General features: G+C 40.9%; 1 protein-coding gene across 6 annotated transcripts in view; it reads right to left on the bottom strand.

Moving 5' to 3' along the window:
• The window catches only part of TMEM164 (transmembrane protein 164), a 154,930-nt gene that overhangs the window by 79,433 nt on the left and 60,518 nt on the right, over window positions 1-14,979 (bottom strand). For all 6 annotated transcript variants that reach the window (XM_059158736.1, XM_059158737.1, XM_059158733.1 and 3 more), the window contains one exon: window positions 7,878-7,927. In XM_059158736.1, coding sequence (XP_059014719.1) covers window positions 7,878-7,927 — 50 coding nt within the window. The remainder of the gene's footprint in view (window positions 1-7,877; window positions 7,928-14,979) is intronic.

Here is a 14,979-nt window from a genome sequence, read left to right as displayed (position 1 = left end):
CAGGCATAAAAGCACCAGAAGAAATTACCACAGTCTGAAGGCAGCTTGGAAACCAAGCAGTTTGTCCAATAAAAGCATCAAGGGTGTATCAAAAGCAACATCAACAAGTTAGAATACAATCTGGGGCAAACACTTCCTGCAAAGTTGATAAAGGATTAATGCTCTATATACGGATGGTTTGTGCAGACGAACAAGAGGAGAAATAACCCTATGTAGTAACTGGGCAGAGAACACAAAGTGACAATACACAGATTAAAATATATAATGAGTAACTGGCATAATGTGTATGGGTTTGGAGCTTTCTATAATGGAATCTGAAGGGTGGGGAGAGCTGTGCAGGACCTGGCTACCCTGTGACAAGGCCCTCCTTCCACTCCCTTAGGTTCACAAAAGGGTGTCTTATGCATCAAGAACCTTGATCCATCAATGGATGGATAGAAAAGCTACAGTCTGGAAAGATGATGGAATATTACTCGGCCATCAAAAAGGATGATATTGTGCCACTTGCAACAACTCAGATGGACCTAGAGAGTATTATGCTAAGTGAAATAAGTCAGTCAGAAAAAGACAAATACCATATGCACTTACACGTAGAATCCAAAAAACAAACCAAAAAAACAAACCAAAAAACAAAATCAGAAACAGACTCATAAATGCAAAGAATAAACTGGCGATTGCCAGACTGGAGGAGGGTAGAGGGATAGGCACTATGGGTGAAGGAGATCAAGAGGTACAGACTTGCAGTTATAAAATAATAAAGTCACAGGGACGAAAAGTACAGCACAGGGGCTATCATCAATAGTAGTGTAATAACTTTGTGTGGTGACAGATGGTAACTACACTTACCCCAGTGAACACTTTATAATATATATAATTGTTGCATCACTGTATTATATACCTAAATTAACACTATATGTCAATAATACCTTAATTAATTAATTAATTATGAACTGGTGACACAGCCTGGTTCATATTATGGGGCTGAGTATGTGTGATCAAGGTGATTGAGACAGGTAGCTTTTTTTTGAAGTTTGTAGCAAGACAGTACACCCAGAACAGTCTCTAAAAATATATGGGTTTTGCTCAAAGCTGAGTAAGAGAGGATGAATTCTGTGGCTTGGATATGGAAGGTACCAGGATATGCCTCTACAGGGAATAAACACACAACACAGCAGGCAGTTCGATTGCTGTTCTATGAGCATCTGCCTGTTGTGTTGTGTGTGTACCTGGAGCACTGTTCTCTACCTCTATGAATCTGAGCCACTTTCTTTTCACTCATTTTGGCTGTTTTGAGTGGTTCTTCCCTGAAGAGCCATATCCTGGTACCTTCCATATCCAAGCCACAGAATTCATCCTCTCTTAAAAGAGCATCATGCCGGGGTGCCAGGGTGGCTCAGTGGGTTAAGCCACTGCCTTCGGCTCAGGTCATGATCCCGGGGTCCTGGGATCGAGTCCCGCATCGGGCTCTCTGCTCAGCAGGGAGCCTGCTTCCCTCTATCTCCCTCTCTGCCTGCCTCTCTGTCTGCTTGTGATCTCTGTCAAATAAATAAATACAATTAAAAAAAAAAAAAAGAGCACCATGCCCAAGGTTGCTGTGATGGTGGGCCAGGAAGGAATCCCTGCTGACTTCAGCTCTGTCCTCCGCATACATGCTTTCTGCTGAGGAAGCCTTTCTTAGTTGCAGACTTAGCCGGTCACATATCAACAGAGGGGCACATAAGTGAAGCACTCTGGGATCCAGCCAGAACACGGGGGAACCACCATTCCCTCTTGTCAAGTGCACCATGGGAACCCTGTGGAGAATCCCGCCCCCTGCCCACCCTAAAAAGAATTGCCAGCCCCTACCCAGCATGGGGCGGGCAGCCTCCTGGGCACACGATACCCCTTTCCTGCAGCGTCTGGGCATGCCTCCAAGAAGAACATGCCAGCTCCTGCTTTGCTGGGAAGCAGACAAACTCATGCTTGGCTAGCACAGCAAAGGGCCAATAGAAAAAAACAAGAGATGGGGCTATAGTGCTAGTCAGTGCAACCTCCAAAACATACTGACATAAAGACCACAGTGGTGCCCATCAGTGTACACTGAGATTTGTGGAGTTTTCATTAGGATGCTTTCATGGTTCTAATGCCTTAAATAATAATAGAAGAGCAGGAGAGCAGAAAACACCAAGGTCACTTCAACTTCCTGAGCCTCCATTAACTTGATGTAACTAGGGATACAATTTCTACCACCCACGTAAGTTTGCTGGAAGAACTAAATGAGATAACCCATGTTAAGTGTTTCCCCCCCCATCCCTAAGCACACAGTAAACCTGATTATGAGCATTAGCAGGAAAGGAAGAAGAGAATCCTGGTTCTGCCACTCTGTAATGTTAGGCAAGCTATCTAATACCTCTTGGCCCCAACTGTTTGATTTGTAGTAAGAATAATATAGTCCCTATCTCATGACATTATTTGAAGGATTAGATGAGCTTGTTTAAGACAAAGTACTTTGAAAACAGGAAGGATCTATACTGATGTAAAGTGCAGTTATTATTTTGAGAACTATTTTCTGAAATACTGATTTTTAACTTTGCACTGCATGTTGTATTTCCATACAGTGGACTAGTATGCACCCATGAAAAATCACGCTTATGATTAAAACCTTGGATGGATCTGCAAGGAATTATAAGTTTAAAAAAGGCCAGTCCTGGGGCACTTAGGTGGCTCGGTGGGTTAAGCCACTGCCTTCTACTCAGGTCATGATCTCAGGGTCCTGGGATTAAGCCCCACATCAGGCTCTTTGCTCAGCGGGGAGCCTGCTTTCCCCTCTCTCTGCCTGCTGCTCTGCCTACTTGTGATCTCTGTCAAATAAATAAATAAAATATATTTTTTAAAAGGCCAGTCCTGAAGGTAACACACTGTATGATTCCATTTATATAGCATTCTTGAAATAATAGTATTTCAGACATGGAGAACACATGAGTGGCCAGGGGTCAGGGACAGGACGCAGGTGGGAGAGTAGTGAGCGTGGCTGTAAAAGGGCAAGAGTAGGGGCGCCCGGGTGGCTCAGTCCCTTCAGCATCCAATTCTTGGTCTCAGCTCAGGTCATGATCTCAGGGTCATGAGATCCAGCTCCAAGTTGAGCTCTACACTCAGCATGGAGTCTGCAGGAGATTCTTCTTCTTCCCCTCTCACTCATGCTCCCTCTCTCGCTCTCTCTCAAATAAATAAATAAATTTTTAAGACTAAAATAAATAAATAAAAAGGCAACAGGGAAGACCTGCATGGTGATAGACCTCTGCTATACCTCGACAGTGCCAATGTCAATATCCTGGTTCTCACACTGTATTACAGTTTTGCAAGCAGTTACTACTGGAGTACCTAGCATCTCTCTGTAGTCTTCTTACAACTGCATCCGTCTTATGATATGATATTCATTATGTTATATAATTATCTCAAAATATAGCAAGTTTAATTTTAAAATGATGTGGATGATGAGTTTGTAATAAAATGGGGGTAATGATATTAAGTAAATAAAGCAGAAAAGAAAATGATAATTAAAGAAGGAAAAGAGGAAAGGAATAAATACACACCTTTTGACCATGTACATATAAAACTATATCCAAAACCAGGTTCTATAAAGCAACCAAAAACAGATAAAGTACTTACTAACCTGACCGAACTATAAATAATGAAAACACAAAGACAGACAAGATTAAACCCAAGAAAGAAGACATGACTATACATGAGGACAGAGTTTTTAAAATTACAAAATAAGAGGCTACTACATGCTCCACTCAACTCATGGCAACAAATCTGAAAACTCAGAAGAAATGGGTAACTTCCGAATAAAAGATAAATGACCACAACTGACTCAAAGATCTGAATAAATTACCATAGAAGACACTGGAAAGGTGATTATGGGTGTAAGAAATGAAAAAGGCATTAGGACCAGATGAGCTTTGCAGTTGAGTTTTACCTGACCATTAAAAAAAAAACCCATAATTTCTAAAATAACAACCACCACCCAAGAAAGGAAAGAAAAGTAATTTTTAAAAGTCGAAAAAAAAAAAAAAAAAACAACCACATAACTTCCATTGGTAATTAAATTATTCTAGGACAGAGAAGGAGAAGAAGTACTCTGCAATTCCATTTTAATCCTTACAACTCATGAAAAGAAACCCAAAAAAATGACTCCCATCTCGCTTATGAATTCTGAGGCAAGGGTTCTAAAGAATGGATTGACAAATGGACTCCAGCAATGCATCATAGTAATATACTATGACTAGCAGGACTTACGTCACTATATAACAGTAATTTGAAATCAGGGTATTCTTCAACATAACTCACTGTATCAAATACTTAAACAGAAAAAAAAAAACATACTCAAGAGACGTGAAAAAGCATTTGATAAAATGCAGGAACTGTTTTATTTGAAAATACCTCTAAGTAAATGTGGAAACTCTTTACATGTAATGGGCTAACAAACACCAACAGCAAATACGGAGACACACAGAGACATTCTCCATTTAAAATCACTTTAGAGACAGTGGCCCACGAACACCATTTTTATTTCACTCTGAGTTTCAGGCAAAAGCAAAAGCCGAAGAAAATAACCAGTGTAACCATCGGAAAGACAGGATAAAATGAAAATAAATTTTACCAAAACTAATAAGAGAGTCTGGTAAGATGGGGAGATATGAAGACTACTGTTAAAATCAATAAGCTTTTTCTATTCTAGTATGAAGCACTTCAGAATGGAAAGGTGAGCAATATTCAACTCATAATGGACAGAAAAGCTATTATTCTTTAGGAATAAATGTATCAAGAAAGGCATAAAACAAGATCTGAACAGATGGGAAAAAAACACAATTTCTTAGATTACATTATATTACATTATATCACAGCTACATAATTTTAAAACATCAGCTCTCACAAAACCAAAATATGCATTTAATGCAATTCTAATTAGAATCCAAACAGGGCTGGTGGGGAGGGTTGAATAAAAGTGATCTTCAAATTTACATGTAAGAAAAAAATGCTGATAAATAGATAAGAAAAATATTTAAGCTAATATAATCAAATCAATATGATCTGAGTACAAAAATAGACAAACAGATGGAACCGAATACAGAAACTATGAGTGGAACCTCGTATGTAAAAAGTTTAATAGGTGAAAAAAATGGTAGTTCAGTTCACGGGGGAATGTAGGGATTATGTAATACATCACACTAGCACAACCAGGTAGCCATCTTTAAGAAAATCATCTTAACTAAAACTGGGAACCCAGAAGCTATAAGAAAGTAATCATACTTGAATATAAAAAAAATACATAGCAAAATATACTATCAGCCAAATCAGCACATACAGATTTGGGAACTATATCTATCATAATGCCGATAGACAAAGGGCCAATATCCAAAACATACAAAGAAGTCTTACAAATTAAGAAAACCTAAGCAACCCATAAGAAAGGGGCAGATGGTATGAACAGACAATTCAAAGAATAAACTTAATTGGATAAAAATTATGAGATGATACTGAAATTCATTAGTAGCCAAGGAAATGCACCCATTAAGTTGTCAAAATTATAAAAGAATCATAACACCTTATGCTGGTATGGATGTGAAGAAAATAATAATCTCATGTTTTACATACAAAAGGGAAAGCGAATTATTACAGCCTGTTTTTATATATCAGAATGGAAATGTCTATTAACATAAATATGTATATTTACATGTAAACATTTGTGTATGTATGTATATATATTTACAAATTGAAAGCTCCAGTATTTAAGGGCATATGCACAAAGATGTTGATTTCAGCATTGGTTATAGTAGCAGCAATACAGAATAAATACAAACATTCAAGAATAGAAGAATAACTAGGAAACCCTGGCTGCCTCTGTCAGTGGAGCACATGACTCTTGATCTCAGGGTCATAGGTTTGAGCCTCACATTGGATGGAGAGATTACTTAAAAGTAAAATCTTAAAAAGGAATGAGAAGAATGGCTAAATAAGTTGTGCATCCATGAAATATTTCGCAGCTTCGTAAAGGAATAAGATATACCAATAAACTTTAATAGATTCCTATGAGATATTGTTGAGTGAAAAAGCAAGATGTATTACAGTTAATATAAGATTCTATTTTTGTAAAACCATCAATGAACAACAACAGTAAAACATTCCCAAATCCCTCTGTGTGTGTGTGTGTGTGTGTGTGTGTGTACCAAATGAGTACAGAGTAAAATCTGGAAGGATACATACTGGTTTGGTAATCTGCAGGTCTGGAAAGGCAGAAGTAGGAGTCAAACAAAACAAGGACAAGAGGGGGAAAACAAAAGAGCCACTCTAAATAAAAAATCTAGCAGTCATGTTTATGTACTTTCATATGCATACACATATACAAATCGAATTAAATTTAGAAGATACAGTAAGAATCCTAAATATGATCTCTGCTTCTTAAAAAAAAGCAGTAACCAAAATTATGTCTTAGTGGTAGATTAAGAGTGATGTTTATTTTCTTTTTTATGTGTCTCTGTATTTCCTATAATGAGAATTGTTACTTTAATAATAATGAAATAAAACCAATAAATGTTACTTTAAAACATTACACTGAAAAATAGAGCTCATTTTGGGAAATGAAGGGAGGGAAACAGGGTTAAATAGCCTTCCACTTAGGAGCTTTTCAAGTACAAGATATGTGAGATCAGGATCCATTTGCCCTCATCCAATAGAAAGTTACTCACCTAAGGCAAGAGACTAAGTGGCTATTCCAAGGAGCTGTTCGAAGCAGCAAATGGGGTATATTTCCCCCTACCTAACACTTTAATGACTTAAGTAAATCAGAAAGCCATTTACACCACTCTTCCATTACCCAAGGATCTGCTGGGCCCCTTACTTCCTGTCTCCTCCTTCTGGCCTGCAGCCATTTCACCGCTCAGGAACAGCTCCAAAATGGGGGCCAGGGAAGGGGGAAAGAGATGAAATTAATTTGGTCATTAGCAACTCCAATAAAAGGCTTGATAAATGAGGTGGTCACAACTCATGGTTAAAAGGAGGGTTCTGGGTCTCTTGAGAATTTCCTTGAAGCAAATTTGCCCTCAGATAACATGATTTGTCTGCAGTACACTTTAATGGATTTGATGCTTGCTATTTTTAAGAAAATCAGGACTGGTAAAGGTGATATTTTCTTCCCCTTACTTTAATTTGCACTTTAAGGAAAAAAAAACCCCACAGAAACAGAAGAACAAAGGTCTTCAAAGTATAGAAGTACAGAAACAGAAACAAAGTACAGAAACAGAAGAACAAAGGTCTTCAGGGGAGCAGCTGGACCACAAAACAATGATTCTTTTTTTTTTTTTTTAAAGATTTTATTTATTTATTTGACAGACAGAGATCACAAGTAGGTAGAGAGGCAGGCAGAGAGAGAGAGAGGAGGAAGCAGGCTCCCTGCAGAGCAGAGAGCCCCATGTGGGGCTCGATCCCAGGACCCTGGGATCATGACCTGAGCTGAAGGCAGAGGCTTTAACCCACTGAGCCACCCAGGCGCCCCCAAAACAAGGATTCTTAAGAGGAGGGAAGGTGTGTGGCCCTCAGCATGCTCTCAAGAGAAACTGCAGGAAGTCAGCAACCTTCCAAGGGAGCAGGACTTGGCCAGAAACCGCCACCACAAACACTAGCTAAAGAGGACTTGTCAGGGCTTGACCAAAGCCCAGTCTCTGCATGTCATAGCCCAGTGTTTCACTGGGCCGCATAGACTTTTGTTCCTTGAGAAGCCCAGAGGCAAGCGGGGCAGGCCCAAGATGTTCACATCAACATGCATCACTCTTTGTTATCAAAAAGACTGAACATGTTGAATAGCAATGACAACAGAGCAAAAACCGATTTTCCCTTACTTGAAGACGACGATAGCTCCAGGACACGGAGGGCAGGCCAGGAGAAAGATCTGCAATTGAAAAAGAGTTAAGTATGGTCATCAAGAGCAGTACTGGACACAGACAATGTGACTTCAATAACAATAGCAAAATGATCATAGTAACAATAAATAACCAGACTCTAACACAAAGAACGCAATATAAAATAAAAACTTGAAAAGGCAAGCACGCGGTCTTCCAAACGTGTTTCTGTTTGCACAGGCATCTAGGTGCGTGAACGTGTGCGTGTGTGCATGTGCATATGCGTGCGTGTGTGTGTGAGACAGAGCTACAGTGGGGGAGAGGGAGAGATGTAGAGAGTGAGGGAGTGTTTGGGGGCAAGATGGGCAAGATGGGAAAGATGGAAAAAGCCTTTCTTAGGCTTTTTTTTTTGTGTGGGAGTCTCTAGAACACTTCCTTTCAATCTCTAGAACAAGACTCAATTTTTCAACTCCTCAATGTCAATATGATATAGTAGCCAGTCTGACAAGCTTTTAACCCAAGACAAACAAAAATATATTCCATGAATGGGACAAAGCATATAAATGCCAGCTGCTTTGCCTCCCACAGGGGAAGGTGGGTTAATCAATATCCAGCACTGCCAGATTTAGCAAATAAAAACACAGGAGGCCCTGTTAAATTTGAATTTCAGATAAACAATGAATAATGTTTTTGTGTAAGTATGTTCCATGCAATATTTAGGATATACTTATATAAAAACATTATTCATTGTTTATCTGAAATTCAAATTTAAGTGGGCCTACAGTGTTCTATCTGGCAACCCTACCAATATTGCCACCTCCAGGCTCCAAACCTCCCTTTGATTTTGAAGGGGAGCAGAATTTGCCACCCTGAAATATGTCTCTTTGGCATAAGGATTATTTTAGACTGGTTATTTTTTAAAAACAGCAGACATAGGAAAAACACTGAAAAGTAATTAGAAGTTACCCTTTTGTAGGAAATATTTACATTTATAAGGAAAATCTCCATTTGTAAGAATTGTTCCCCCTCTATACCAGGAAAAGAAGGATGCCTTAAAATCTAGACACTCTTATCAATGGAGAAGACACTGACCTCAGTCTGCATAATGACCTTACCCTTGATTACCATGCTCTTCCTGGTCCCCTCCCATAACTGGCCTTCTGCCCTGCACAACCCCCACCTTTGTCTCTAAGCTAGAGATGGTATTTAAGATGGCGGCTTGGGCCATTTTGGGGAGTTACTCAATTTTCCTGGGTCTCTCCCATGTCTGCAGGAGGCATACATGATATTAAACCTCCATTTGCCTTTCTCCTGTCAACTGGTCTTTTATTACATTGGCCCAGTGGGTAGGAGGCCTAGGGGGAGGAGGTCTTAGTAAAGAATCTAGAAGTGTAGAGGGAAAATTATTTTTCCTCCCCCACATCTGATTGGCTTATTTCTTACCATGACCAGGTAGTTCTATTCTTCTATTCTCCCCGGGGGGGCAAACCAAACAAGAACCTCGTCCTTCTAAGAGACAAATCGGTTCCATGCTGGGTTATAGAACAACTGCATCTGTATGACCTTCATCAGAGCACTGGTTCTCAAGTGAGACAATGAAACCTCTGCAGAGCAACTGGTTGAACATGCAGATTCCTAGGCTCCCCCATTAGGAATGCTGACTCCAAAAGTCTGGGACTCCAGGAATCTGCATGTTTAACAAATGCCCCAGGAGACTCGGCCACTCCTGGCAGCCAAATATGATGACTGTTTGACCTTGGCCTGGACTACTACAGGAGTCAAAGACATTCAACAGGACTAAGGATTAATGAAAGAACGAAGCTCATGTTTGTGGAGCTCCTTCCTATACAGTGATTTAATGGTGTGGTTTACAAAGTCACGGATACATGTCCCTCTCTAGTGAGCATTTATTAAAATAGATTATCTGTGGGGCACCTGGATGTCTGTTGTTGGGCATCTGTCTTCAGCTCAGGTCATGGTCCCAGGGTCCTGGGATCAAACCCTGCATCAAGCTCCCTGATCAGCGGGAAGCCTGCTTCTCCCTTTCCCACTCCCCCGATTGTATTCCCTCTCTTGCTGTCTCCCTGTCAAATAAATATTTTTAAAAATTTAAAAAATAAGCTATCTGCATTATAAACTAGTTTGGCTCTGTCATGTGTATATTCTTTAGCATTTGTCTCTTTGGTTTCCTCGAAATCTACATTTAGAAATAAAGGGCACTATAAGGAAAATCACTACAAAGAAGGACACCTCCTTGAATCCCTACCAAGAGGAAGAGAAACAAGAATGGAAAAGAGAACGGGTCTTGAAAGACACGTGGCCAGGAGTCCATCACCTGAGAAATACCTGATCAGAGAACCCAGAAAAGGAAATATCCACTGAGAACGAGCCTTTCCCCCTGTGGATCAATTTGATTAATAGTGCAAAACCAATGACAGTTACAGGCCCATAATCCTTCACTGGTAACACCAAATCCAAAAAGCTCTAAAAACCAAAAGATGGGTTTTTTCAAAGCTAATTTGATAGCAAGCATGACTTGAACTGAGCTGAAACTATTCATGGACTCCTTTATTCCACTTATGCTGAGCATTCATATAGCTTCCATAAAAATAGTATCTTTGGGGGGTACCTGGGTGGTCAGTCTGTTGATCATCCAACTCTTGATTTTGGCTCAGGTCATGATATCAGGGGTCCTGAGATCAAGCCCCGCATTAGGCTCCTTGCTCAGCAGGGAGTCTGCTGGAGATTCTCTCTTTCCCTCTCCCCTGTTCCCCTGCTCATGCTCTCTTTCTCAATCTCTCTCTCTAAAATAAATAAATAAATCTTTAAAATAACAATAATAGTAATAATAATAATAAGCTTTTGATTATGGGGTATTACCCCAGATCCTACTGGGAGGATATATAAAATACTCCATATTCACTGTATTGACTTTCTGATTTATTTTAAGTAACTCTACACCCAACATGGGGCTTGAATTTATAACCATGAGATCAAGAGTCAAGTGCTCAACCAAATAAGCCACCCACGTTCCTCTGTATTACCTTGAAATCCAAAAATTTCTGACTTCTGAAATATATCTGACCTGAATGGTTTGGGATAAGGACTCTCAATCATCTGAACATTAATTTATCCCCACTCCCCACCCTACTTTTCAGGAGCAATCCAAGAAAGAAAGAAACAAAGCTGGTATTCTCTACCCCTGACACAGCAGTAAAGTTACTCACCTGAAGCAAGGGACCAAGTTGGAGGTTGCACTCAGTTACCCAGCATCAGGCCATCAAAGTCTACACTCACAAGGTACAGAATACAGAGAATAGACAGGGGCCCCCAAACACCCTGGAAAGGTCCTCAATACTTTTGGTTGGAGTCACCTAAGAGCCATGACAGCAGCCTTCCTGAGATTCTGGAATAGCCAAGATACTTCATGCTAACATGCTAAACAGAGAAGCAAAAATACAACACTGGGCCCCACTTAACTCTAACTTTTCCCACAGCCAAGAAGAGATGACCAGATTCCTGGGACAGATTCCTCTACACCTGCTCCATTTGGCTGCCTCTGACTCATGATAGCCCTATGGAAAAAGCCCGGAAACCTACTAAAGGGAGCAAAGCCTCCAGCCCCAACCCAACGATGGGTCTAATCTCTTTTGAGGCAGCTAATCAATCTAGTTTTGACCCTAAATGAGCTCTCCAACAGTTTCACATGTCCAAGCCACTTCCATCAACACTTTGGCCTTTCTCATCTGGTGTGTCTATTCCCATCACCAAGATAGAGAGTATCTTCTTTGAGCAACCTTTAAATCAGGTACATGTAGACATGCCGCATCAGCAGATCTGAAAAAGGACCCCGAATCCATCCTATTCCATTTCCAGTAAACTCAAGGCCTCCATCAGCAACTTCAAAGATTTATGACATTGAACCTCTCTGCCCTAGCATTCTGGAGCCACATCCATAATCACCATTAACCAAAGGAGCCATGTGGAAATAACATTTTAATTCAGAGGCCCAGTGGGCCCCCAGCCTTGGACTGAACATCCCTGCTTTCTTCCTTGCTGGGCTGCCATTTGCCTCCAAATTTTCGTAGCATGTTTTAGACCAAATTTTTGTAGCATGTTTTAGCAGATGGAAAGCTAATGGATCCCTTCAGTTGCAAACAGGGTAGGAAGAAAGGAGACTCAGAAGCACAAACAAGGACAGTAGGAAGATGGGAATGTGTCTGAGCGTATCCCATCACCAAGCTGGTGCTTCTGTACTCATGGTGAAATCTACCCAGTTCAGCACCTGAAGTTAAGGACAAGGACAGGTGGTGACAGAAGGATGTGCTACAGAACACTTCTACTCTCCCATTGTTTGGGAGATGAGCAGGGCCTTGTTATTAAATTCCACTTTGTAGATGAAGGAACCTAAGGGAAAACGTTCCAACCAAGTACCAAGATGCCCTAAACTCCCAATTCAACACATCTTCCACCTCACACCTGACATGGTCCACACCTTATGGTATTCTCTTCAGACTCTAGCCCTTCCCCTTGACCCAATGGCACACGGAGAGTCACCCCAATGCCCCCACACAGTTCACAATATGTAGTCGCTATAAGGTGAGCCCTCTCCAAACACAATCAAACGGGGCAGCAAATTAAGTTTATATAGATGGGCTGCAGAGTCCAACATTCCCTAAAGACATGCTCATCTTAGCCCCAAGCCACCTCATTTAGAACCAGGTCTGCTGGGCTCTGATACTCTTTAGATCCTTACAAAATGGAGGTCTTTTTCTGGAAAAAAAGGTACAGGTTCCATTCAAAGCCATACCCTCTCAGATTCCCCAGGAAAGGTCCCTGTACTACTTCAAGGTTCTTCCCACTGCTAAAAGAAAGCCACAGGCCCAAGGTGGAGTCACTCACCTCCAAGATAACAAACCAAGACTTAACTGCAGTTTCATCTCCCCCCAGTAGAATTTTAAGCCAATCAATCTGGAATTTTCTGGCCAGCACCAGAGAAATACTCCATTCTCCAAAGATGATGTAATCCAGCTAATAAAACCCTCTGCCTCTCCCCCTAAGGGAAGGGGACCTTGCCTGAAACCTTTCTTTCCTTTTTTTCTCCTTTGCTAATAACTCCCTTGCCCCACCCTACTTCCTATAGAAACCAACTGTTTTGTACAACTCCCCTCCCCTGGCTAGATGGGATGCTGCCTGACTCATGAATCTCTTAGTAAAGCCAATTAGATCTTCAAATTTACCCTGTTGAATTTTGTTCTTTAACATTGGCAATTTGTAAATTCAGCTCTTTTCAAAGCACCTAATCTAGGCAGCTGTCCCAGTTCCTCCTCTACCTCTGAACTGCTCTGGTTCCCCACCCAACCTACCCCTCTGGTATCACTTGTTCTCCTTCCTGTCCCTGTCCTCACAAGTTCAAAGTTCATTGGCATCATTGTCCAGCCTCCCATCAACTGCTTCACTCCAACATTAAACCTGATAAATCCCCATCTTCATGACGCCTAAGGAAGATTAAATTTTGTTCGCAGGAGGAAGTGTCGGTACTATGGCAATGTAATCGGGAAAAAAGGCCACTTGCCAAGACTATTCTAAATGAGGGACTAGCCAGGTAAATCAGTGAAGAGGGTAGAAAAACTTAATGAAACAGAAACCATGGAAGAGGACCAGGTGAGTGGTGTTTGGTCTGGTGCACAATCTTCTCAGGCCCTGTCCTATGGCTCTAGTTCCCCTGGTCCTATCTCCTATGATGGTACACAGCGATTTAGGGATTCCTGAGTGCTTATAACTGTTACCAACCATAGAGAAAATTCATTCCTTGAACTGCCCAAAGTCTGTCCTAGGCTCTAGTCACTAACGATCATACCCCTGGACCCACACCCTCTCTCCCTGGACCACTGAGATAATCTCTTCACTGGTCTCCCACCACCAGATACACTGCTGAAAGAAAGATCTACCTAAAACACTGTTCTCATCTGCCACTTAAAATCCTACAAAATGACTTGCCAGTTTCTACGGAAAAATCCCAAGCTTCTTAGCATTGCAGACAACACTTTCTCTGCTCCAGACCCTGTCTACCTCTTCAACCTGGAAGCTTCATGCTTTGTGCCAAATTGTACCCTGAATATACTCCATGTCAATAAACACACTTCTACAAACTCATTTTCTAATTGCTCCATTTCGTTCAACTATAGATATGCAACAATTTACTCAACCAATCTCCTCCTACTGCACATGTTATGTCTACGTTTTCAGATCCTTTACTATTTCCTTAGTCTACATTTGTGCAAGGAGGATTTCTAGGTCTTCAAAGGGAATATACATTTTAAGGCTTTTAACCTATAATTCTAAACTGCCTTCGAGAAAATTTCTTTGAATTTATACTCCCACCAGCAACATATGAGAAAGTGTTTCTGCTACAACCTGTTTAAAAGGCAAAACACGGAATGGGAGCAGAATTTGCCACCCTGAAATAAGTCTCTTTGGCATAAGGATTATTTTAGGCTGGTTATTTAAACACACACACACACACACACACACACACACACACACAACAGCAGACATGGGACAAGCTCTGAAAAGTAAGTAGAAGTTACCCTTTTGTAGGAGATATTTACATTTATAAGGAAAATCTCCATTTGTAAGAATTGCCCCCCCCTCTGTACCAGGAAAAGAAGGATGACTTGAACTCTACACACTCTTATCAATGGAGAAGACACTGACCTCAACCTGCATAATGACCTTACCCTTGATTACCATGCTCTTCCTGGTCCCCTCCCATAACTGGCCTTCTGCCCTACACAACCCCCACCACCCAATGTCTTCCCTTTGTCTTTAAGCTAGAGATGGTATTTAAGGTGGTAGCTTGGGCCATTTCGGGGAGTTATTCAATTCTCCTGGGTCTCTCCCATGTCTGCAGGAGGCATACATGCTATTAAACTTCCATTTGTTTTTCTCTCCTGTTAATTGGTCTTTAATTATGGGGTCAGGGGAGAGGATCTCTGCCAAGAACCTAGAAGGGTAGAGAGAAAATTATTTTCCTCCCCAATAACACACACATTCAACTTATTCCTTTAATTGGCATGTTTCAAATGAACAAAATGTTTGA

Source organism: Mustela lutreola, chromosome X (assembly GCF_030435805.1).
Source record: "Mustela lutreola isolate mMusLut2 chromosome X, mMusLut2.pri, whole genome shotgun sequence".
Lineage (NCBI taxonomy): Eukaryota > Metazoa > Chordata > Mammalia > Carnivora > Mustelidae > Mustela > Mustela lutreola.
This window is presented reverse-complemented; position numbering and strand designations above follow the sequence as displayed.